Source organism: Hydra vulgaris, chromosome 09 (genome assembly GCF_038396675.1).
Source record: "Hydra vulgaris chromosome 09, alternate assembly HydraT2T_AEP".
Classification (NCBI taxonomy): Eukaryota; Metazoa; Cnidaria; class Hydrozoa; order Anthoathecata; family Hydridae; genus Hydra; species Hydra vulgaris.
This window is the reverse complement of record NC_088928.1, coordinates 39,001,067-39,028,015: the sequence shown is the minus strand read 5'-3', so window position 1 is coordinate 39,028,015 and position 26,949 is coordinate 39,001,067. Positions and strand designations below refer to the sequence as shown.

General features: G+C 26.7%; 1 protein-coding gene across 1 annotated transcript in view; it reads right to left on the bottom strand.

Annotated features, from left to right (window-relative positions):
• Positions 1-20,687, bottom strand: part of LOC100199819 (golgin subfamily A member 5) — a 30,060-nt gene extending 9,373 nt beyond the window's left edge. Inside the window, exons 1-6 of the mRNA XM_065805644.1 lie at positions 20,415-20,687; positions 8,196-8,489; positions 7,136-7,318; positions 6,158-6,380; positions 3,573-3,696; positions 2,973-3,069 (exon numbers count right to left, since the gene is read on the bottom strand). Coding sequence (XP_065661716.1) covers positions 2,973-3,069; positions 3,573-3,696; positions 6,158-6,380; positions 7,136-7,318; positions 8,196-8,489; positions 20,415-20,655 — 1,162 coding nt within the window. The 5' untranslated portion in view covers positions 20,656-20,687. The remainder of the gene's footprint in view (positions 1-2,972; positions 3,070-3,572; positions 3,697-6,157; positions 6,381-7,135; positions 7,319-8,195; positions 8,490-20,414) is intronic.
• Between the last annotated feature and the right edge of the window lie 6,262 nt (positions 20,688-26,949).

Sequence of the window (26,949 nt, the reverse complement as noted above, 5' to 3'; positions counted from 1 at the left end):
TAATAATTGGGTCTCAGTGAAACTAGATTATTGTTACAAACTTATTTTAATATCTATATATCTTAAAAAACCTATTTATAAGGTTTTGTAATGAGGTGAGTGGTGTGCTGTTGAGCACTGGCTTCATAAGCGAGAGTTCGATCCCCACCATGTCCCTGATAGTACAGCGCTCAACTCATTTCTCTGCGCAGCGACCTTTTTTTGGCAAGGTTCGCGTTTCAGAGTTATAGAGTTGAGAGAGGGTTATATGGCTACTAAATTCTTGGCCTTGAGGAAGTGAAATAACAAAAAAGAAAAAAAAAATGTGTTTATGTATTTTATATATTTATAAAATGTAGTTAAAACACGAAATATATTGATATATATATATACATATTAAATATATATATATATATATATATATATATATATATATATATATATATATATATATATATATATATATATATATTATTTTAGTGAAATAAAAAACACTTTTTAGTTTAAAATACATGTTTCGAACTTACAAAGTTCATCATCCGTTTAAAATGACCAATATAAAATTTTATATATATTATATATATTTAATACAAGAAAACTTGAAGTTGGAAAAATACAGTTGTAAATAACATGTGCTTAACTGCAAATAACAACTTGTCTACTTTCATTAAGCATTTTGACAAGGTGGTATATATACAAAAGCTCTAAAAATTTTCTTTGGGTTCTTTTTTATATGAATTATATAGTAGTTTCAAGAAATATAAAAGAGCCCTGGATCTGCATAAAAACACCTAAAATTAGTATCTTGTTGTCAACTTGTTTCTCAGCGCAGCAGCCTTGTTGAAGTTTGACAATGTTTTAGTTATTGGACTTTTATATAATTCTATGTAAAAACATCCAATGTTTTTGTAAAATGCAACCCAAAGTCTTAAAATTTTCTGATTTTAACACCCAAAAAAATTTAAAAAGTTATGAACATCTCCAAAGTTTCATCATTCATCATTTTATTCCAAATGTTTTCAAAACTGACTAAAATCTGACATTTTTGAAAATGGTTTTGGGCTTTGTTTTTGTTCTGTATAAAATAGAAATTCCCACCCAATCTTTTTTTTTTTTTTTTTTTCATAATTCCAGTTTTATAATTAACAAATTTAAGTAAATTTGACCATGTTTTTTATTCTGTTTAAGAAAAGACCACTTTCCAATTCGTTGTAAAAACTCTAACTAAATTATTTAGGACAACATCTAATTAAAAAAAAAATTGAGCTACATCGCCATTTTTGTAATTAAACTTGCCCCAGTAAAATTGTGATAAAGGTTAAAGTTACAGATGTTATGTTTGTTTTGAAATATTTTAAGTTGTTTTATTGGATTCCTTGCCTCAAAATATGTAAGTGTACATATGTAAGTGAAAATTATTTACAAAAGTATGGAAAAATTGAGTTTGGAAAGGTCATCCATTTAATCATGGGTTGCAAAACCTAATGGAGCAGCTTGTTGCTTATGGTAGACCAATTTGTAAAGTTAAAATTAAAAAAATTGTTGTGCTAAAAAGGCACTTCTAGATTTAGAATTGGATTTCAACATCGATAATTCAATTATGATGTATGAAAAGGAATGTAGAATGATATCTGATTTAGTAGTACTTTTGACTCCAGTTAAAGCAACTGTGGTAGCATTTTGTCAACAAGACGCAACTTTAATTTTCTCTGATTTTGCATAAGAGTTCATGTTGACAAAAATAGAAGAACAACAATCTGAAATTAGAAAACAATTGTATGATATTTTTAGTCACCGAATTAAAGAGAGAAGAACACTGTTAAGGAGCTTAGTATATCTTTATAATGGTTACTTAATAAAAAATCAAAGAAGTTTTTGTACCAAATACAAGTACCTAAAATAAAAAAATTATGATAAACCTGATAAAGTGTATAAACTTAGCAGATATAATAACAGCAGTAGACTGGAGAAGTGATAGTTGTATTCAGTTGAACCAGGCTTTTTCAAGCCACAAATGTGATAATGTTGTCGAAACAATTAGTGAACCATTACATGAAGTTATGGAAAAAAGATTGGCAACAACACGAACACAACCTATAAGGGTAGAAAGTATAACTTTTAAAATTCAAAAAGATATGCTGTTATTTGAAAGTGATAGCTCAAGATGTGATTGCCTTTAAAAAAACATATGATTACATACTATCTATAAGGCCAACAAATGTGGAGTCCAAAGGAGCATTCTCAGCCGCTGAATTTTTATGTTCAAAAAATTGAATACAATTAAGCAATGAAATGATTGACGCTTGACTTTTTATTATTTTAAAGTACTATTTTATAATTTAAATTATTTAGGTTCAATAAATGAAGTATTTTAGTTATATTATCATTAAATTAATCATTTTTTAAGTGTTTGATGAGTATTTTAAACGTTAGTTTAAAACTTCTTATGCTTCACTTTCTACAATTGCGTTTTTTTTGGTTTTGGTCTGGTCCCACCAGGGATGCGGAGTTCCAAAAAGGACTCTGGATTTGAAAGTTACAAAAATGATTACTTTACCCTCGTTTTTGGTATCCAGGGCTCTAAAAATATAAATAAGTTTATGGACTACTAATATGAAAAAAAATTAAGACTTTTAGGTTAGAGGAACAATCGTTTTTTGAGCCCGGAGTCCTTAGGTATAATGGCCGCAAGGACTCCGGGACTCCAGGACTCCGGGCTTAAAAACAATAGGTTTCAAGTCATTAAATCTCATGAATTTTTTTTATTATAGCAGATAATAAGTCAACAAACATGTTTAGAGCTTCCGGACATTACAGACTCGGAAAAAGTAGAGATATAAAGCCAGAGTCCTTTTGGGACTCCGCATCCCTGCAACTAACTTTAAACGTATTTTCCAAAGTTCATTCAAGGTATAAACATAACTTATCTCAGCACTTGAGGATCCCAGTAAAAGTTTATAAAATTAATATTAAAATTATTTTTAAAACCTTACCTTTTTCATCATTTTGTTTTGCTTGTAGCTGTTTTATAATTTCTGTAGACTGAATTTGTTCATTTTGAAATTTTGCTTGCATATTAATTAATTCTTCCTATATGAACAAATAAAACAAATGATGTATATTTGTAACAAAAACAAAAAAAATACAAGAAAAAAAAGACTACTTTTATGGTAGATTGAGTTTTTTTCCCACTTTTTTTTGCTTTGCAATTAAACACATTCATATTAAAATTAATTGAATCTTTTTTTATACTCTTATAACCTAACTTAACTTAACATAACCAATAGACTAAAAAAATTACCATCGATTTTATCGTGAATGCAATTAGCAGTCAAGTATTAGTAATAGAATGAAGGTAAAAAAAAGTGATCAAAACAAAACAATATACCGTGTTCTTTGATACCTTATATATTTTACTATTACCCACCCTTCCAACAATAACCACCTTTCCCACAATAACAACCCTTTTAAAAATAACCATTACCTATAGCAATATGACTAACTTTAGGATTTTGCATAAATGGTCAGCTTCCATCTTTATTAGAAATAAAAAACTTAAAAATTAAACTCTATATTAAAAAAAAAATAATTACTTTTAATTTATTACACTCATGTTGTGTTTTGTGAAACTCCTGTTCAGTTTCTTCTAATTTCAACTGCAGTTTTTGCAAAGCATCACCATGAAATCCATATGCATCTTTGTGATCTTTAAGAAGTCTAAAAAATGAAAACTCAATACAATGATTTTTTTTTAATCTCTTTATCCAACAGTTTATTAAGAAATTATTAGTAGCATAAGTAATTAAGACTTTAGCTCCTTTTACCTTTAACAACAACAAAAAATAGTACTGAAGCGGTTTTAAACATTCTACTGCAGAGTAGGCCAGAGTACACCAAAAGTTAGCAAAAATAGAAAACTTCTAAATATAGTCTCATATTATGCATCAAAACATTTAAAAAAAAGACTTTTAGGGTCTGGAAATCCATTTCTGACATTGAAAGTTTTGACCAACCTGACTGGCACACTGTATGGTTTTTTAAGGTCAACTTAAGCTATTTATGCATCATATTAAAATATAGGTAAAATATAGACAGCTGACTGGTCAGATAAATAGTTAATACTTTAAAATTAATTATCAAATTATTTTTTTAATTATTTTTTAGCACAAAAAGTGTGATACATAAAATAAGTATTCAATTAAAAATATATTGCATAATCAAACTGTATTTTTAATTTTTAATATTGGGGAATTTGTAAAATTTATTGAATATGCGGTATACAACCTTTGACAACATGCAACAATGTGGAGAAGGACTATGGGGAGGGGGGAGGAGGAGGAGTGAAGACAAAGGATCCTATTTAGTTAAAGTAATACTAGTTAAAAATCATTAAAATATAAGTAAATATAAAGAAACACTTTGAAATACCACAATAATAGATTAATTCTGAAAGTCATGGCTGTATTCTGAAAGTCATACCTGTATTCTGAGAGTCATAGCTGTATTTATCAATACTTTCAGATACTTCACTTTTTTCACTTATATTTTGAAAATCTTTTGAGTTTTCAAAATGGGAATAAAAATTGATCAACTGCATTATAAAATGAACACTCTTTGTCATATGGGTATGCATGTTGATTGCAAATGACTGAAAATGTCTATATATGAACTTTAATTTTGACCCTTTTTGCTAACCCCTGGCCAACTATGTAATGGTGTAAAAATGATTGATGAAGTCAAATAAATAAAAAGAGAAAGGGGAGGGAAAATATCATTTCAGAAAACTATAGAGTAACAAGAAGTCTGGAGGTATGAGGAGAGCTGATTAAGGTTCAAGCTTGATAAAAAGAGCAGGTCCAACCATTTAGAACTTTTTTGGACTTTTTCTAAAAGAGAAAGGGGATTATTAGAAAAACCAACCAAAATATGAAAACAGTATTTCATACAAATACAAATACAAGATTTAAAACAGTAGAGAATGGAATCAGGAGTAAGAAAATAATAAGCATCAAAAAATAGGCAATTTAGCCTAACTTAGCAGTGGATTAACTTACATTAACTTAACTTACATTAACTTAACTTACATTAACTTAGCAGTGGATTACATATTTTCAAGAGAAGTCAGTAGTAAAAGATAATGCAACAAGATTACAGAAAATGAAGGAGAGTGTATGCAGTAATAAAGTTGTCAAAAAGGACAACTTTATTACTACTTTTAGAAATGAACAATGCAATAATTAAAAATAATAATTTTTTTTTCTTGATACACCATAAAAAGTGAGCTTATGGAGAATAGTGGCATGTTAGGCAAAGATTGAACATTAATATGTCAAGCTCCTGCTTTTCACCCTTCCATCTAATGTAAAATAGAACCTTTCTGTTTTAAATATTGCCTGCAGTAGAATGAGAGGATAGAAATCGATAGTCAGAGAGTTGTCAAGATGAGATAACTAGAAATCTGTCAACTAATAATTAAAAAACCTTGCTAATAATAGTAAGTAGATAGAATATTAGTTAGAGGGGTCAAAGCAATCTTAAAAGTTTTTAAAAATTAGAGCTGCACTTGTTAACCTGCCTACTGGAATATGGAATTATACAGTAGGCAGGATAAGAAGATACAGTTAAGGCCTTAATAAACAGTTTGGAGTGTATTAAAGAGATTTCTAGAGAACGCCTAAATAAGACTTAAATTGGAATGTTTAAGTGATAAATAACTTTGACAGCAAATGCAAAAGCATTCTGGATGTTTAACAATGGATTAAGTGTTTATTCAGAAATGACAGAAGTGTGATCCTTACATTTAGTAAATGAATTGAGGATCAAACTCTCTAAGAGTTACCACAGATTTTGATAAACCTTACTACCAGCCTACCTCAGAACCATTGAACAAGGTTTTATGAGATGATAACAAGAAAAGTTGCACAACTACTACTAAAAAGGCACAAGCTATAACCATGACAACCAAGCTAAAACCAATGAGCATAGTGTAAAACATTCAGCATTTATCAACATTAAAAACGTAACACAGGTTTACATCTTTACCAATTAAACAAAATTTCTTGATTATTTAATATAGAGTGACAAAGCATGGTATCTTACAACTATGTTAAAGCATAGTATACAACGTGTGCACTTTTGTAATTCATTTTGCTAATGCTAAAATAATTAACTACTTTACTTTTCATTTTGACTTTCAACCAACGCCAATGTTTGAATTTTATCTTTAAGCTCTAAATCCACCTCTTGTATGCGAACACGCAAAACAGCTAGTTGAGAATCTTTTGCTTTTAATGCTTCTTGCATATCAGCTTCACGTGCTTCAAAATCTTTACGAATGCGTTCATAATCTTCATTTTGTTGATTTCTACGATTCTCATATCTTTTTTGATACATTTCTGTTTCTAAACAAGTGATTATTAAAAAAATGATAAACTGATCTAGTTAAAACTAAAAAAAGAGATAAAAAGGAATTTTAGCTTAGAAAATAATATTTTAAGTTGATTAGTTTTTTTGTGTTATAGGGATGTGAAAAGTATAACAAAAAAATATTTTAAATTTATAACGGCCAGAATTTGATAGTTTAACACAGATTAGTTTGATTGAACTTTTTATATTAAGTGATTTAAACTACTTCTTGACTCGTGATTTGTTAAATGACTGCAGCCATTTAACAAATCATGAGTCAAGTAATACAAATATTTAAACTATAAATTAAAATTTAAATATTTTTTTTTATTGAAATTTTAGCTGCACAATTAAAAATAACAAGAAGAATTTTTCATTAATTTGTAAAATTAAGTTTTAAAACTGTTTTTATATTTACAAATTTTTAATTTTTGCATTTCCATTATTTCTCAGTGGATACTAATGTAACTTGGTTACACCATTCTTTCTCAGTGAACACTTATGTAACTTGGTTACACTTGAAGTCAGAGTGCACTTTTTTCTTTTATTTGCTATTTTAATTAAATTATTGGCAAAAGATTTATATAGAGAGCAATTAAAAAAGACTATAAAAATCTTTGAAAATATAATACCCGTTACAAACTTTGTCATACAAAGTAATTAGTTAAAAAAACAGAAAAAAAAAACTGACATGTAAACAAAGACAATAAATAAAGTAAAAAACAAATAAATAAACCAAAATTCTTCTTACCATCTTTTTGCTTTTGTAATCTTTGGAGATTTAAAGCCAGTTCCTCATTTAAAACACTCAACTCATTTTTAAGCAACTTATTTTCAAGTTCCAAGTTTGTAAGAAGTTCTTTATTTTGATAAGCCCCACTGCTGTTTTTCTTTTCTGTTGCATGCATTACATTGACTTCTTTTATTGCTTTTTCTTAATTCATAGAAAATAAATGAAAATAGAATTTTATGCTCATTTACTCATAACCATGCTCTCCAAAACTAAACACAGTTTTAGATTAACTATATATTATGTAGTATTTTTTATTGTGATAATACTAAAATTGATTCTGCACTATGATATTATATTACTTTGCTGTATAATCACAACTAAAATAGAAGTATAATATATTATCAATCAACAACACCAGTTTATTGTCTCAACAACACCAGTTTATAATAAGAAAACAAGTATTAAGATTATTTTATAACTTTTCGATATCTAAAAAAATTTTCTACTCCAAGTGAGATTGTGAAACAGTCATTTAAATATCTGACCTTCAGTTAATTTTACAGAATAGCTTTTAACAGTTACTATTATAAAGTAACAACCATACAGTTACTTTCAAATAACTAATAGTTACTTTCAATTGGCCATTACATTACTTTCAAATAGGCATATAATTACTTTAAAATGGCTATATAGTTACTTGCAAATAACCATATAGTTACCTTTAAATAACTATATAGTTACCTTCAAATAACTATATAGTTACTTATACATAACCATACACTTTCAAATAACCATATATTTACTTTCAAATAACCATATAGTTACTTTCAAATAACCATATATTTACTTTCAAATAACCGTATAGTTACTTTCAAATAACCATATAGTTACTTTCAAATAACCATATAGTTACTTTCAAATAACCATATAGTTAATTCAAATAGCCACATAATAATTCTTAGAAAAGCATAAAATTTATAAAAATATTAAAACAAAGATAAAAAAACTTATTTTAAATATTACTAGGAATTCAAATGCATTTTAATTTCTACAGAATTTTTTTTAATTTTAAAATCACCTGTTTCAGTGCTAACATTGACAGAATCTAACAGTTTATTGTCAAGATTGCTTTTTAAAGGCACATTAGATTGAATAACCTCTGAAGAAATGGTTTCTGTTAAAGAAGACTTGCGCAAAGTTGCTGAAGTGTGAGATACTTTTGGACCAGAATGACTTTTTCTGTGGCTTTTTTCAGATGGATGTGAACTGTTTAAAAACTGGAACAACATTTCATCTTGTTTTATCAAAGAAGGTGTACTTGTAGAGCGCATAAGGTTTGATTGGGATATTACATCATTGTGTAGTTTGTTAGCTAAAATAGCAAAAATACACTAATCTATGATTATTAGGCCATGTTTTATATTCTACATATATATTTTACATATTTCCTCCATATGCTTAAATTATGTGTATATGGAGGACAGTAAAAGTTAAGAGTCTAGCAAAAAAAACTTATTTTAAAGAAGACTTAATTTAAAGGACTTCATCATTGTCTTTAGAAAAAGCCTGTAACAATTTTCTTTTATAAAAATTTATTTAGGATATTTATTATTTCTCTTGACATTAAAGTGTTCTGTATTAATAAAAGAATGTAAACTTCAACCCACTTAAGTAATAAATAATTTTTTAACCAAAATAGTATGAGTGACAACTGAAAAATGAGACTAGATTTAAAGACAAATAACTCCTTCAAGGTATAAGGTAAAACAAAATGGAAAAAGGTTTTAGAAAGTATTTTTATTTTAGTTTTTAAATATTTTGCGTTTTTTTTTTATATAGAAAAATGAAAAAAATAATAAAATCAAAACAAGAAGAAATTGGAAAACATGTATATGAATTTTATTTAAATTACAGAAATGTTGGTAAAAAGTTCACTTATGACCACTTTAAAACTGAGAATATACCTAAAAGTACTATCTACAAGATAATTCAATATGCTGAAAGTGAATCTGGTTGCCAAAAATTTAAAGAAGTGGATGGAGTTTCTCAACAACAGGCATTTAAAAAGTTCAACTGTACTCAGCAACACATAAGTAAAATATTAAAAAAAAGAAGACCAAAATTAAATCAAGAAAAAAAAAGATAATTCCAAAATATTCTGACAAGCAAAAAACAGTTCTAGAACGTGCAAGTCAATTGTGTAAAGAATTTAAAAATCATAAACCAATCATTAATGATGAGTCTTATTTTACATTAAATCACTACAGTATCAATAGAAATGATATATTTTATACAATAAATGTTAAATCTACTCCATCTACAGTTAAATACCAAACAAAACAAAAGTTTTGAAAGAAATTACTTCTATGGATTGCTTTTTTCTGAAAATGGCATTTCTCAGCCCTATTTTGTGCCTAGTGGACTTGCTGTAAATCAAGAAATCTACTTAAACAAATGCATTAAAAAGAGACTTATTCCATTCACTGATAAGTATCATTCAGAAGGCGCATATGTATTCTTTCTGGATTAGGCATCATCTCACTATGCAAAAATAGTAATCACAAACCTAAACAAGAAAAAAAATACATTTTGTTAAGAAAGCCGATAATTTTTTTGATAGGACATTTAACATACAAGTTTCAGAAATATTTGGAGTATTTTGAAAGGCATTGTTTACAATAATAATTAACATGCAAAAATTTTTAAAAATTACCCTCTAAAATCAAGTATTGCCTTAACAAAGTTGATATTGAGCTCATACAGAGTTTAGCTCAGTCTATATCAGGCCTAGCTGATAAAGTCTAGAACAAAAATACGTTCTAAAATATTTTCCCTTTTTATTTTACCTTATACTGTAAAAGAAATGAGTCTTTAAATCCAGTCTCATTTTTCAGTTGTCACCTGTTGGTGCACACAAATATAAAAAACTTTTATTTAATAAAAAATTTCTTATACTTCATCAAATCTCTTATTAAAATAATAAGAGATTTGATGAAGTAGTGTCAAATAAAGGTCCTTTACTCAAAACTTCTTGCTGATCCCCATAAATATTCTCAGTGTTTTTTATTAACTTTAATCTACTCAACAGATTTCAACATTACTCAACTTTTTTCAACATTAGTTTTTTTGAACATATTATATAAAAGTATAATATTTTTTATCCACTCCATAGTTGGAGTTTATTTACACAATAAAGCATATCAAGTGTACCCTTAAACTATATTATAAGTAATAGTATTACTATTTTAAACAATCACTTAAATGTAAATAAATTAAACTGTGTCAAAAAACACAATAAAGTTAAAAAAAGCAGTTAAGTTTTACATTACATTAAGTTTTACTGACATAAAAATTCAGAAAAAAAAATTGAGCTGAGCATAAAGCTACTTTGTGTAAATACCTATATATAGCTTTGGTATATACCAATAACTACATTAAAAAAAAAAAAAAAGACAAGGTTTCTACAACTGGTAGTAGAGTTACAAAACCATTAAGCCTATTGATAGAACTATTGCAGGTTCTCATATTGCAAGTTCTCATATTGCAGGTTCTCATAGATCAAATGCAAAGACTTTTGGTCAAAGATCAATGGTAAAAGAATATTTACTTATATTGCTTGTTTAGCAATGAAGCACACAAATTTAAATTGCAAAGAGGTAATAAAAAAATCAATGACAAATGATCCTGCTCAAACTGGGTCATGCACACATATTATTGGGGTTAGATATTTTGCTAATTCAAAAACAACTAGCATGCTAAAACAGAAAATTAAACAGTTTTAGACAGTAAAGATAATACACGCACATCATGAAAAACATAAAAATCATGAAAAACGTAATAAAAGAATAAAATGATATTAGTATGCAAAATAAAACCAGATTATTTTGCATAAAAAATCATATCTGCCGATTTTACATATAAAATGCAAAATAACATGATATTGTACTAATTTCATATAACTAAGTTGATAATAATTATTATTATCAACAAATTTGTTGATAATAATAATTATTATCAACAAATTTGTAATAAATAAAAATCAAACTCCAATACTAACACAGGTTACAACATTAACAATAAATGAGGAAAAAAAACATCAATACAAGTTGTAAAATTGGTGTAACAAGTTGTAAACATCTTTTCTCATTATCATGATTGAATATTGATAATATTAATATGATGATAAATGCAGCTGTTAAAAATAGTTCAAAGTTAGAACTATTTTTAACAGCTAAAAATTTTTTTTCAATTTGCTTCAGATTTAGCCATGATACAAGTATTAAAGTTTAAACATTTAACTTTTTCAGAAAAATTGTGGCATTCACTCAAGTAACTAAGTTTAAAATTTAAGTTTGAAAATTAAGTTTAGCAAAAAGCCTTAAAGTACTTCATACAAATTCACCATCAATGCATACCTTTACCAATAATGCATTAGGTTTTGCAGAACACTCATGCACTCTTAAAACCTTCTTAGATTTGGTATAGAGATGAGTCCAGGCAACAGTTGGATTTTAACCCTTTGAAAATTATAGCATCAAGAGGTAAAAAACATTTTTAAACCTGCACATCAAGGATTTATGAAACCATAACTATTATTTCTGCTTTAAATTCTACATACAAGCGGTGCTGCATTTAATGCAGCACCACTTAACCACTACATATCAAATAACCAAAGATATCTTTGAAGTTCTTGTCTAATAAAAGTAGCAATAGACCCCAAGTTCCCATGGTTGATGGTCACAATTCTAGAACTCACTTGAACTATTGTCTTTTGCAATCAATAATAGTACTCATACTGTGTCCAGCACATTGCTCGCATTAACTCCACCACATTAACTCCAGCACATTGCTTGCATTAACTCTATATTACACAAGACTTGGTTCTTTTAAAACTTATTTTAAGCAAAACTACTATGAATTAGTGAATGGATATCCTGGAGGTACAGTTAATAAGCCAAATTTTTGCGGGTTTTTTTTAAGAAAGTCTGGGATCAAGCCCTCACAGCTGATAATACTATAACAGAGTTTCAATTGTATGGTATTTATATATGCCATCTGTTTACTGTTCCTAGCATAGCTTATTTTTCAACTTTTTCATTATTCACTGCCACTTAGTCACTAAAAAACATGCAGACCAAAAACTGATTGCTAGAAGGTACTGAAAACATGTCAAAAAAACTCAGATGTTTCATTATTACTGACAAAAGTTTGGCAACTGTAACATTAAAATTAAAGGAACATGATGTTTTTAGAGACCAAGTAACAACAACAATAGCGTATGGTGAACACTAGATGTTTTACCTTATCTCTAAAGAACAAATCTGTTGTGCAGATTAAGAAATAAATTAGGTCTTATACTTTTACTTTTGTAAGAAAAAATGGATTATGTTTAAAACTTTACAAAAATAAATAATAAACAATCTTTATTAGAAAAAGTTATGAACAAATATACAACAGCTAAATGCACATGAAATAGAATATAGTGGCTTATCATAACTTTGAACATTTCAGTTTTCTGAATGACAAACAAGTATTGACTATAATTCTTTAAATGCTTTTTTTTAACTTTTTGCCTAAAAGCCTTTAATCAACAAGCCCATGAAAGAAAAAAATTCATCTGTTTGAATGCTAAAATGCCATCAATTTCTTTGTTTAGGGTAACAATACACAACTGAATGTCTTTCTTTTTCTCACACCATTAATTTTCTGCTTTCACTTCTATCCAAACATCATGCATATCAAGAATGAGCGAACTATTACTTTTTGTTAATTTGTTATGAAATTCTGAACATCCTGTTTAATCTAAGAGGTTTATTTACTGTGATAATGCCAATAGGAAAATAACCACTCATCGTTTATGAGCTCCTACTACTCTTACCCGGAATTAAATTAGGGGAGGGCTTTTATCAGACTTTTCCTTCTCCTAGGTAAGTTGCCTTCACTATGGCTAAGGCAGACCTTGCTACAACATAAGTAAATTTAACTTTAATCAATAAACATATTCGCATTGTTAAAAGTTAAATTACATCAGTTGTGTATTTTATTTATATATTTTAAAAGTACAGCATTATAATTAAATTTAATTTGAAACCATATTTAAAAGAATTTTCAAGTTTTTATCTTTTTAAAATATTTATAAAATATTTTAAAATCAAACAATGTTATAAAAAAAAAGATCAATAAAATTTAAATACATGCTTGAAAGGAAAAACATCTTTTTAAAAAAACTTACACTATTTATTTCTTAACATTAACATAACTAAAACATTCAGAACACACAACATCATGATATGTTTGCTTTCTCACAATTTAGTTATTTTTTCAATGAGGGGGCAATTGTTTATGGTTAAACTTCTTAATAGTCAAAAAAATAAATAAATATCAATATATATATATATATATATATATATATATATATATATATATATATATATATATATATATATATATATATATATATATATATATATATATATATATATATATACAGATTAGCAGTTTTGTAACGAGATAAAAAAACTTATTGATTTGAAACTATAAATAAAATAGTTGAATGTAAAAATGAACATAAAAAAGTAACTTAAATTAAATTTGATAAAAATGAATTTTCATTTCTTTAAAATAGTTTGGAATTTTAGAAGTAAAAAAGAAATTGTAAAGCAAAGTGTTTTAAATTTATATGTATAAAATTTAATTTAAATATATTAAAACAAACTTAAATTAAAAATTTCTTTTAAAACCGAATGTAGAAAAAAATTATTCAACTATTTGTTTTTTTAACAAACAAAGAAAATAAGAAATTATTTTACAATTGCTGTAAAAGTGTTTTTTGCAACAATTATTGTGACAATTATTGTTTTCTGCATGAACTGTATAAAAAGACTCTTTAAATATTCTGATTGAAAAGAATTTTGGCATAGCTTAATGCATAGGTAAAATCGCTATTTCGTATGTAAAATCTGAATAGCATATTGTTTCCTCACAATGCCTGCAAAGTTTTAACTACCCCCTATAAAATAGGTTGTACTGGATTACATGTTACCTGCAGCAGGGTGACCTGACCTGACCATAATCAGTTAAAACAAACTCTTGATTTTTTGAAAATTTATTTAAAAAAATTTAAGAATACATTTTGATTATTTATTTAACTGATATCTTATTTTGATAAAAACTAAAACTTAAACTATCTTCTAAAAAGAGGTGATCTGACCCAACTGATTGCAATAAAGTGATAATCTATTATTTACACTACAATAATATCTTTTACAAAAAGTTCTTAGACTAGACATACTAGTACTTTTCTCTGCAGATATCTTAAAAATATCACTAGTAGAAAAAAATAAAGATGATTTTTCCATGACTTTCAATATTTAATAAAAATGTCTAAATATGAAATAGCATACAAAAGTTGTTTGATAGATTTTGGCAATAAAAGAAATAGATGACTGTTAAATACTATGTTTCTATACCAAGTAAAATTATAGTTCTTCCTGTTCCTATAGAATCTAAATTAAAAATCTTTATTAAAAATATATTAAATAAGTATTTAATACACTTAAATCCTTATTTTAAATAAGTATTTAAGTATATTAAATAATAATTTTAAAAAAATTGCGAGAAAGCAAACAAAAGGTTATGTTATAAGTTTGTTTTGAAAAATAAAGAATAGGGAAAAATAATCTTTTTCAAATATCTAATTTTGATTTCATAAGTAATATTTGATAAAGTTATATTGTTTAAAAGATTTTTAACATAGTTAAAAAATAAAATGTGGTACTTAAAAATGCGCAATTTAATTTTCAATGGCACAATTTAACTTTCAACGATATATATATGCAAGCTAATACTACAAATGAATTTTTTTTGCATTTAAGTAGAAGGAGAGTATCAGAAGAAAAGTATCAGCTCAAAAAAAGTTTTTTTTTATTAATTTATCACTAGTTAGTTCTTTAAAAATATAACAAATTTACAAAAGAGTAGGCCAAATATAGTACCAACTGTCAATAATACAATGTTACAAATTTTTACAAAATTTTTGCAGACTGTAAATTGTTTTATTGTTTTTTAAAAACTTTTCTCTGCTAATTTTAAATATGTGAAAATTTTTTCTGTATCATCAACCTATAGGGGTGTACTCTCATGGTTGTACGGTGGCACAGGACAACTTGTTTACTTTAAAGACGACCACAGGCCTTGTTTTAAATAAAAAATGCTTAATGCATTAGCTTAATGCAATATTTGACGTCATAAAATTCTCTTTATTTTTTATTTTTTTAAAAGGCATTAACTTTTTTAAATTATAGCAATAATAATAATTACCGCAAAACGAGTTAAATATTATTTAACAGCTTTTTTATTATTACTATAAAGGAATGTTTTTTTGTTTTTTTAATATTAAATAATGAAATTTAATACTGCATTTAAAAAAATGTTTGGTATTAACAAATTTCTTTCTTTTTTCAACATTTTCATTAATGAATTAAAATATGTTAAATTTTTGAGTTTTAAAAATGATTATTTCTTAAATTTCTAATAGCGGCTTTGCAACTACAAATAATTTTTTATTTAAAAAAAAATTAGCGAGTAACAAATAAAAAAATTGCGTTAATTTATTTACTTTATTTATTTAAAGTTTATTAGTTTATTATTTTATCGCTGAATTTATTGTTTATTAAAAAAATAATCGCTACAATTAAACTTGCGTTATATAAAAAAAAAAGTTTAACTTACATTTTGTGCAAACTTTTGATGCAGTTGTTTATTTCAAATTTAATTTTGAGTACAAAAAAAATGTTAATGAAAGAAAACCGAAAAAAAAAATTGCGATAAAAATAAGCTCATTTTTTTTAAGAACAAACAAAAATTAAAAATTGAACAATATTTAATATTTGAAAAAATTGAACAATATTTTTAAATAGATTTGACAGTTAAGTTAAACCCAAGCATCAACTTTAATTTTAATAAACTTAAATAAATTTTTAAAAACAAAAATTAAATTATATATATTTTAAATCTAAATTAAATTATACATATTCTTTTATCAATATAAAATTATATATTTTTATATTGATAAAAAAAGTTCGAATTGTCATTCAAACTTTTGCAACAAATATTTTTACAAAAGCGTCATTTAAAAACTAATGTGACTTTTTTAAAAATTAATTAACTTAAAAAATGATAAAAAGTAGCTTAACCAAAATCGTTTACTTACAATTACAAAATTCCTTAAGATGTACGTAAATCGCTCTACGCTTAATTCTTTAAAACAAGGCCTGCGACTGAAAATTTAAAAAAATACCTGTCAGTAGCCTGTCAGGACAACCAGACAGTTTGTTACTTACAAAAGCATGTTTATTATTAAAATTATTTTTTGATCTATAAAGATTTTTTTTTGTGATTATTTAAAAGAAAATTTTAAAAAGCAATTAAAGTAGTATACACTTTGTTTAACAATGAGTACACTACCGTGTGTATTATAATTTTACCAAACTTAATAAAAAGAAGCTGATACATGATTTAATGCTTCGAAGTATGACTATACTGTTTTTTTTTGTTGTTGTTGTATTTTGAAGCACGCTTCTTCCCAATTCAAAATGAGCTTTAAAATTACATTTTCTTTCATTTCCAAATGCTATTGTATCGTTTTTTAAACCTTATATATAAAACGCTTTGTTGCAGTTTTGGCTTTTGACATTTTTGCTTCACGAAACCTTTACTAAGATTGACAAAAATAAATGATAAGATACAGATATCGACTACAACAAAAATGACAACACATCTTTAATTAATTTAATTAATAAATTAATTAACTTACTTTTAAATAAACTGCTCCTTATTAGACAAATTTAAGTAGTCAGACGTTTAAATTTTTTTTCTTTATTATTTTCATCCGAGAAAGAAAAAACTTTTATATCAGACTACTGATTATAATAATGGACAACTCAAATGAGAAATAAAAACTGTTTCAGTCGTCTGCAGGGTGACTAGGAAAAATAGGAGGGAACACTGCTCCCGTGTTAAAGTTATAATATTTTTAGCCCCAACCAACAACTAAGCACTCACACATCATCAGTGCCTCAAAAAATACTTCATGAGAAGTTGTTAGTGAGCTTCTCTCACAGCCTATGTTTGGATTAGTGGATTGCAAGTCAGTATATATTATAGTACGTATATTGTAGATATAGGGTCTTGTCCAAAGCATTACGCAGCTCGCATTTTTCCTATGAAATAGCAATTTTCAGACTCATTCAGCAATTTTACATTAGGCAAAAAAAAATTTATTTTGCAATACTCAAATTATCTTTTAATGTTGTTCAGTATTGTTTATTCAGAAAATATTAAGTTGTAAAAATTAGCATTTACCTGCAACTGTGCTTCTTTTTTGGCGTGTGTTAAAAAACTGATTATTTATATAAAAATTTTTTTCAATTACAAGACTTTAAATATGATTTTAAAAATTAAAAATTTAAATTTAGTTTTGAAGGAATGGAAAAAAGTTAAAACGTATAATGTTAAATTTAGTATCAAAGGAATGTGAAATAATTTCATACTACTTAGTAAAGAACATTTTTTCTTATCATCTGCTTATCATCTTATCAACTAAATCATTATGCAAAACATTTCTCTTCATCATAGATTTAAATATGTAAAAGCAAACAAAAGACTAAAAATAAATAAAAAGGAAGAAGTGTTTTTGTTTAGGAGAATTATTTTCACAAATGTATTTAAAATTTTTTGTTTCTTATTATTTCAATACGCTGTAAAGTTCTTTTTATATATTTTATTTATAAACATAAATTATGTTTACAAATATCTTATCAGTAACTGATAAAATCTCTATAATTTTTTTTATAATCTTTATTAAAAATAGTTCATTAAATAGGTAAAAGAAAGAAAAATAATTGTGACATACAAACAAAAGATTATAAAAAGTATCAAATTGTTTTAAGAAATAAACTATAAGGAAATGAAATCTTTTTGAAATACTAAACTTAGATTTCATCAGTAATTTACGTTATATTTATTTAAATAACTTTTAACATGGTTTAAAATTAAATTTAATTAAAATATGGTACTTTAAAATACGCTAATGATGCAGTTTAATTTTTAACAATGTAAATATGAAAGCTGAGTTAAAGTTACATTTAGTTTAGTCTTTTGTTACACAATAAAATCTCATAACAAGGCCTGAGATAAAAAATTATACTATTAACAGGTACTTTAAATACTAGGTTTTTTGTTTCCACATCATAAAATCTTTCATAAAATGTATTAAAAATGTTTTGCATGACTTTTATCAAATATCCTTTTAAAGTTTGCACTTAAGACCAAAGAAATTTGTCTTAAAAATTTTTTAAACTACTTCAAAATGTATCTTATATGCATTATATACATATTTGTTCCATAAAGTTGCATTTATACTTAGATTTCTTCATGAAAACATGAGTGGTGTCAGTGAAGAGCATGGTGCAAGATTTATCAGGATATTTCTAAACTAAAAATTAGATATCAATGACAACGGTGCAATATTATGAAGGGAGATTATATATGGACTCTAATCAGGAAAGATGAATGTTTACACTCAAGAAAATCACAAGCATTAAAGCACCTCTAATCTTAAAAAAAAGTTTATAGTAAAGAATCATATTGTAATTGTAAGTTTAAAAACATTTATAGTAAAAAATTATTATTTTTTTTTGTATTCACTAAAATTATACTTCCTAAATATCTGTCAATATATGAAAAGGTGAAATACACCATAAATATGTGTCAATATATGAAAAAGTGAAATACACCATAAATATCTGTCAATATATGAAAAGGTGAAATACACCATAAATGTGTCAATATATGAAAAGGTGAAATACACCATAAATATGTGTCAATATATGAAAAGGTGAAATACACCATAAATATGTGTCAATATATGAAAAGGTGAAATACACCATAAATATGTGTCAATATATGAAAAGGTGAAATACACCATAAATATGTGTCAATATATGAAAAGGTGAAATACACCAAAATAAAAAATTGAAAAATCTAAGTAAACATGACATTTGTGATATTGTGTAATTTAAATAGATTACTTTTAAGTATTTTTATTTTTTATTTGTGTCTATAATTTTGTAACAAATTTAAAATTTATTTAAACCCCTATGCAGGCTTGGACAGGAATGGTGTGCGATCGCATGCTGTAACTGACCATGCTTATAATTTTTTTTCTATACAACTTGAACATGGCGGTTTTGATGTTTAAACAATTAAAATGCTATAAAAAAATTCTTACGTTAAGAATAACTTTTAATCGTTGATCTTTTTAAAGTTCTTATTATATATGAAGGTTTTGAATAAAAAAATTAATTATAGTGATTGTGTAAATTAACAAATAATGCTATATTTAAATTTTTTTTATGTAGGCATATATTTTTTATGATAAATTTAAATGTTTGGAACTATTTTATCATGCCTTTCTAAAAATCCTTTTGGAAAAATTTAATGTTTATACAATTTAAAAATAATATTTATAACACTTTTTAATAACTTTAGTAAAACTTGTTCATTCATTAAACAATCATTAAAAGTAATTTGTAAAAGCATTTTGCATAACTTTAATAAAACATTTAAAAGGATAAGCTTTAAAGTAATTTATTTTAAAACAATTAAAATCTTAACAATAAGTAATTTTTGCTTCGAGTTTTTTGAATTTTATTTCAGTGCTTATATATTTTCTTTTTTGTAAGAAATTGTTTTCTTTTTTCATTATCATTTTTTTAATTTTCTTCCTAGTTTAAGTTTAGCTAGGATTTCTTTTTTCAGCCCGTTTCTAAAATTTTTAAAAATCATCATAACATCTAAACAGTCGTGGTTAAGTTGTCAAAAAAAAAATCATTTGCGTGGTCAGCAATAGCGCTTGATTGTATGTCATTCCTGTCCAAGCTTGCCAATAATATTTATATATAATATATTATTTTAAATGCTTTATAATGATAATGTTTTTTTATGATAATGTTAAAATTTATTTTTTTAAAATAAAAGTATCAAGCACTTTTGTACAACAACTTAATTTTTTTATTGCAGTATTAGATCGTATTCATAAATATATACTTTTAATACACATCTTCTCACACCCTAAACATTTTTCAACATATTATTATGATATATTGTATGATATTATTGGCAATTTAAGAGCTACTTAATTAGCAATAAAATATTATATAAAATTATATAAAATATACACAAAATACATATTATATAAAATTATATAAATTATACACAATATACATCTAGAGCAAACCTGTATGGATTTTATCATCAACAGACAAATTCAATATATTCAAATTAGTTCTTTTGCCATCATTTTCACTGAATGTATTATTAATAGGAGAAAGTTGTGGTGAGTCTTTGTTATTGTAATTATTATAAGATCCATTTTTTTCATGAGTCAACGATTCATTATTTAAAGTTATTGCAGCACTTTGATCTATCTTGTTCAAAAATATTTCAGCTTTAGATGTAATCTCGCTCAACCAAGACATAGTTTTAATTTAAACCTAATATATAAACAGGAGTTGATATCATAATTGAAAATACAAAATAGTAATTATTTATCATTGAATTATAAAACTCTAAAAATTATTAAGATTTAGGGCTTTCTCATAATATGAAATGAAATCGTAATTTTTTGAACAGAGTTCAAAATGAAATTTTAAGTTCTGTTCATAAAATTTTTAATCTTTTAGGGCTTTTTCATAATATAATGTCATAAAAGTGTTATTTTATAAATATAAAGCAAATGCTACTTATAAATAACCTAAAGAAAATCAAGAAGAGATCTACTTTCATATATTCTAAAAATATAAACATTTTAACTCCAAGTGTAACTAAACACAGGTTTTCAAATCAAAAATATGTTTACTAAGCCTGGGTGTAATTTTACTTATTTTACTGCTATTTCTTTGCCATTTGCTACAATAAGATTGTGCTATATAAGCAGACAATGGTTTTTAATGGTCAAATGACTTACTGTCTAATTGCTCTAGTGCCTTCTGTTTGGATGGATGTTTTAATTCTTTGCCGTATCCTTCTTTACATTGATATTGAGATATGTACCAAAGAATCCAAATTATCAATCCAAACTCTCAGAGTACCTAAGTACCTAGGGTGGAGATAAAACGTTTTTAGAAAAGAAATGAAGATGATGAGATTTGATACTCTCCATTTATTTGTCATCGCATTTGGAGGAACTAGAGAAACTACCAATTGTACATTTTATTACTAACAAGAAAAGAATTGATCTCATTTTTTATGCAACTTACATCGGCGGTACCTGTCTACAACTTAATTTATATCAAGTTTCTTTTGAACTTCTTTAGCTACTATAAGGATTAAATAACCACATATATACTGTAGATTTATGGACCTCCTTTTTGCATTATTTAAAATGTTTTTATTTTTTCACACATTTGTGTGCATCCTTTGTTAACATGCCAAAGAGTTCTGCAAGATCAGCTTTAAAAACATTTTCTTTCATACAACAGCTGTCAAAAGTTTTTTAAGTTTTCTTTCAGCATGTAATAAAAAAAGCAATGGATAGTGATTTGGTTGGCTTACCAATGAACTACATTTCAAATGATGATTTGATTTAAACCATAAACTATATTTTGAACCTTGTCAAAACTGCAACAAAATAAATAATAATAAGTGTAAAATACCATAAAATGTAAGAAGAAATAATAAGAAGAAATAAATACTAACTACCTATAAATAACAAAACAATATAGGATGAGTATTGATTGCAAACTACAGTGATCAGGGTATAGCATGGAGTGATGAGAAACAATATCAGCCAAAAATAAGCCAATAAAAATTGATTTATTGAGTAATATTTTGTTAATGTCATAATTAGGCAACTGTTGGATACAATAATTTACTCATCAATATATATACTCTGAAAAAATATTTTCATGAATGTTTACAAATAGTAATCAATCGTCCAAACTTATTTCTCAAGGCCCAAGACAATAAATTACTAGAAAAAGAGAATAGAGTTATAGAGCAAGGAAATGGTTGACAGAAGACTAAAAAAGTTGAAGGTTGTATGAGTCAGGTAAACATGAAGGTGGGAGAGAATTCAAAAAGGGTTAAAGTGCAGGGAAAAAAACTAGAGGAATAAAAGTTTTTAGAGCATACAGGGACAGATACAGTAAACAAATGAAACTTTGCTGAAGAAAAAGTCAAGCGAGAATGAGTTTTAGTTGATAGAACAAGAGATGATAGCTCCTTTGAGCAGCAACCACAATAGTATTAGTAGAAAAGAGAAAGAGATGCAACTTTATGTCAATGAGAAAGAGACTCAAGCTTAGCAGATAGAGTGGATCCAACTATGTTTACAATGCATTTTTGTCCAGAAAAGAAAGATCACCATTAGATGAACCAACCCAAATATGACAGTATTCATATACAAATAAGAGATTTGTAGGGTTAGAGAATGGAATCAGGAGTAAGAAAATGGCAAGCAAAATAAAGGCAACCTTAGCGGAAGCTAATTTAACAATCAATTACATATATGGTTTCCATGAAAGGTCAGTAATAAACGATAATCCAAGAAAATGTAAAGAAGAGGACTCAGTGAGAGGGTTGCCATTCATTAATATAGGAATGTCAACAGTATTGCGATAGTTGCAGTAAATAATTGAGTTTTGTTTGAGTTAAAACTTACAAGCCATTGCAAGCCCCAATCTGTTACAGAAGTGAGATCAGATTCAAGAGCAGTTGTCTGTTCTAACCAATCAAAAGGAGAATACTTTTTGTCAAGACAGGATTATAAAGTTGATTTTTCAGCAGGCAGGAAAACAAAAATAAGTCAAGCACTTATTAAATAGTTTAGAAAGAATTGAAAAGAGTTCTGGAGAACAATTTTTTAGGACTATGACAGGAATGATGTCTGAACCGCAAGCTGTAGAAGAGTTTAATTGAGATATGAAAACAGAAGCCGGAGTGATTTGAATGACTAACAACATTCCAATTAAACAGGTAAGCCTGTTTAATTTGAATGGAAAGAAGAGAATGGCTATATGATTCAAGAGTCAAACTTGAATAAATGTTATTTGCAAACAGTTTTGCCTTATCCTCAGGAGAGGTAATAAGATCAGTCTCATGAATAAGAAATGGAATGTTAGACCTACCTTTGTTAATGATGTTGTTGAAGATTTTCCAAAAGTCTCTAGAGCTAACTTCTTTGGAGCTAACTTCTGAAATAAGATACAAGATTTAGTGAATTGAAAACTGAAAATCATTATGACTAGATATAGCAGCTGCACAAGAAGGTGAAAACCATGGAGTAGAATGAGACTTGACTTGGAAACGATGAGAGGGAGTAAAAACATTAATTCCTGCCTGAATCCAGGAGTTTACTTTGGAGGCCCATTATTTAACTGAGAGAAAAAAGACATCAGCCCAAGGACTGTCACAAGGGAAATCACGAAAAGAATACCAGTCAGCTTTAGGGTATTAGTAAGTAGTGCAATGATAGGGGGATTCTGAAAAGAAAGTATGAGATAAAAGATTTAAAGAGATCATTGAATTATCTAGTCAGAATTACCTAAAGGAGAAAAAGGAGAAACTGAACACAAGCTAGGATCAGAGACAAGACATAAATCAAGGAGTGAAGGTAAATGATTAGGGTTGTCAGGAAAATGAGTCACAAAGTTAACTGAAAAAAACTAAAAACTATCTGAGTTATAGGCTTTAGTGTCAGCAGGATCAGTAGCATTAGAGCCAAGTGTTTCAGTGTGATGAGCATTAAAGTCACCAATAATAACAATATTGGCAGAGGGATTAAGAGAGAGGGAATGGTCCATTTGATCAGAAATTTAAACAATCTCTAAAAGAGTGCAATCTTGGGAAAAAGAAGAATAACAAAGAAAAAAGGGGATAAAGTAAAGAGGTTGGAGTCTTCATGAATTAAAAGATAGTACCCATCAACATTGAGATCTGAAGAAGGAATAGCAGAATTTAAACTATCTCACTAAGAGCAAGCAAGTCTGGTGAATTTTGTGAGAGGTAAGATTCAACTAATAGAAGGTTGCTTCGCAGACCACAAATATTTATTAAAGATATATTAAAACAGGTGGTGGGGATGGTTTTTTATGTTTAATATTTTGACATATTTTTGGCATGATTTAAAATTAAAAAGAACTCGACTCATTCATAGATAGAGCACAGCCTCTTAAGCAATGAGCAATGCAACTATCTTAGTCCTGTAATTAAAAAAATAAGTCGTAACATAAGGCTCCTTATGTGGCCTCAACAATGCACGCCAAAAGCATTAACAGGAACACCATCCAGGCGCAATATGGCACAGTTAATACTCTGGTATTTTGCAGCTGTTGATGGAATCAGCCTCTCTGAGAGCTACAACAGAGTTCAGGAAACTACCAGCTGGCCTCAAAGCCATTAAACTGAGTTTTAGAGATCTACCCCTGTTAGGAGATAACAGGAAGAGTTGGATAGCCACTATCAAGGAGACACAATTAAAAACTTATGTGTAGAGTCAGAAAAGATCCAGCATTCATCATCCTAGGCAGGAAACAATGTAACACAGGTTTATTCTGCTCACCCCTAAAGTCTTTGCCTAGGAGGTCTCTCACAAGACAGTAGCTAGATGCAGTTAATATCTGCCCAAGATAAGTATTTTTATCAAGACACCATCTCTAGCCTTTAATCAACCAAGAGCCCCAAGACAGGGGATTTTTAAGTTAGAGTTTGTTTCTCCTATAAAAACAAAAACCAAAAAAAAAAAAAGTGGTATAAATATAACTCAGCTCTCCTTTTAAACATTAATGGAGACTTCAAGAAACTGTCAGAGTTAAAAAAAGCTTTTATAATGAGGTTCTTATTACTCTGCAGCAGTAGCAATGGTGAGTATTTTTGCTTACAAATAATAACATTAAGTGAATGGACAATAAGCTTCACAAATAATTCACGAACACTGTTCCATGATGGAATATTTAATATCAAGCAAAGTTCACTATTATTTGGGACACATAGAGAATGGAATGAGTCTTTTTGCAGGAGGTACTATAACTGACATCCATAAATTGGACTGCTAAAGGCATTAAATAACATTTTTTATGGGCAAGGTTAGCTCTAGCATAGATAGAATGTACTTGTTTAAGAATATCTTTGGTGTTTACTTAAGATTAGTAATTCTACTAATCTTAAGTAAATACTAAAAATACAGAAACTTATAATTATATAATTAATAAAAATAATAATGATAAAAGTAATACCAATAATAATAATAACAATAATGATAAATAAACAAAAACACTAAATTATTAAAAATTTGAGATATTTTATATTATTAAAGTGACACTGAAGCTAATGATAATAGTATAATAATTACAATAGTAACATCGTGGGACAAAAGAAGAAAATTGCTTAAAGTAGGATATTTAAAAACGAGGATAAGTATTAACATAAATAAGTCACACTTGTAAAATAACTAATATAAAATTATACGCAAAAGTTAAAAAACCAGAAAACACATAAAAATAACAACATAATAACAATATCACAAATAACAAAATATATGATAAAACTAAAATAAGTAAGAACAATAATTTATTACATTATTATTAATTTGATAAATAATATCTGAAAACCTTAACTTTTTTATATTATTAAATAATACAAATCTATTTTATACTTAAATTACTAACTTCAGATAATACTAATATAAAAATTATATAAAACAACAATTTATTTTTTCTGTCAATGTGCTGTGTTTAGCAGGTAATAAAATTGCTGACAGGAAGTTGAAATTAAATCTGTAACTGCAAAGACAATCAATCAGTTATAACTAATTGTAATGTAAAAATAAAATTTAAACTTTTAATTAGCTTTTTATCAACTTAAAACTTTCAATTAGCGACTAAAAACATATTAGATAATTTAATGAATCATAGCAACCCCTAAAATTTTGGCTAAATATGTTTGAAATAGCCAATTTTTGGTGAGGAGTACCTTAATTGAAAGAAAAACACTTTGAGGAAAAAAATTTCTATAATGCTGATTTTTTTCATTGTATGATGAATCAATCTAAAACTTATACATACTACGTGTAAATATTAGGGTAACTATGATCACGTATTATATTTTCCTGTAATAACTGTAGTTTTCCTGGAACTAAGGAACAATTAAAACTATTAAATACAAAAAAAATGCTATAAAAAATTATATTAATTAATAATTGACAAGTTTATAAATTCTTTTAATTTCTTTTTAATATCAATAAGATGTTTGTAAAAAATATTAACATGTTATGTATTTTTTTAGGAAGCATTGCTGCAATGATTGTAAACAATATTGTTATAAAACAATAGCAATATATAGCTATATAAAAAAAAGTGCTAAAGTCTTGTTTAAATTCCTGTTTACTATATTTATATTTGACATAGCTCTTAATCTCAGCAAAATCTTTAAATAATAAAAAAATGTTATTAACAAATTCTCCTCGTATCTATATGGCAAAAATTACGTCATTTTTATTATTGTAATTTAATAAAACGTCGCCGACGGTTGTTGACAAACATATCGTCGATTTTTATGGAATTTCGATTGGTCGAAATCAGGGCAATCTTTAAACTCCAGCTTTGTCCTTCACATCCGCAAACGTGTAAAAAAAACTTTTTATTACCTTGCCTGCATACACCACTGATCTCGAAATATAATTATATAGTTATATTTTGAGATCACGTGCGCGATATGCGTGGTCTGCATACGCATGGGCTGCTTATGCATCGCCTGCATAGGCCTCGTATGTAATG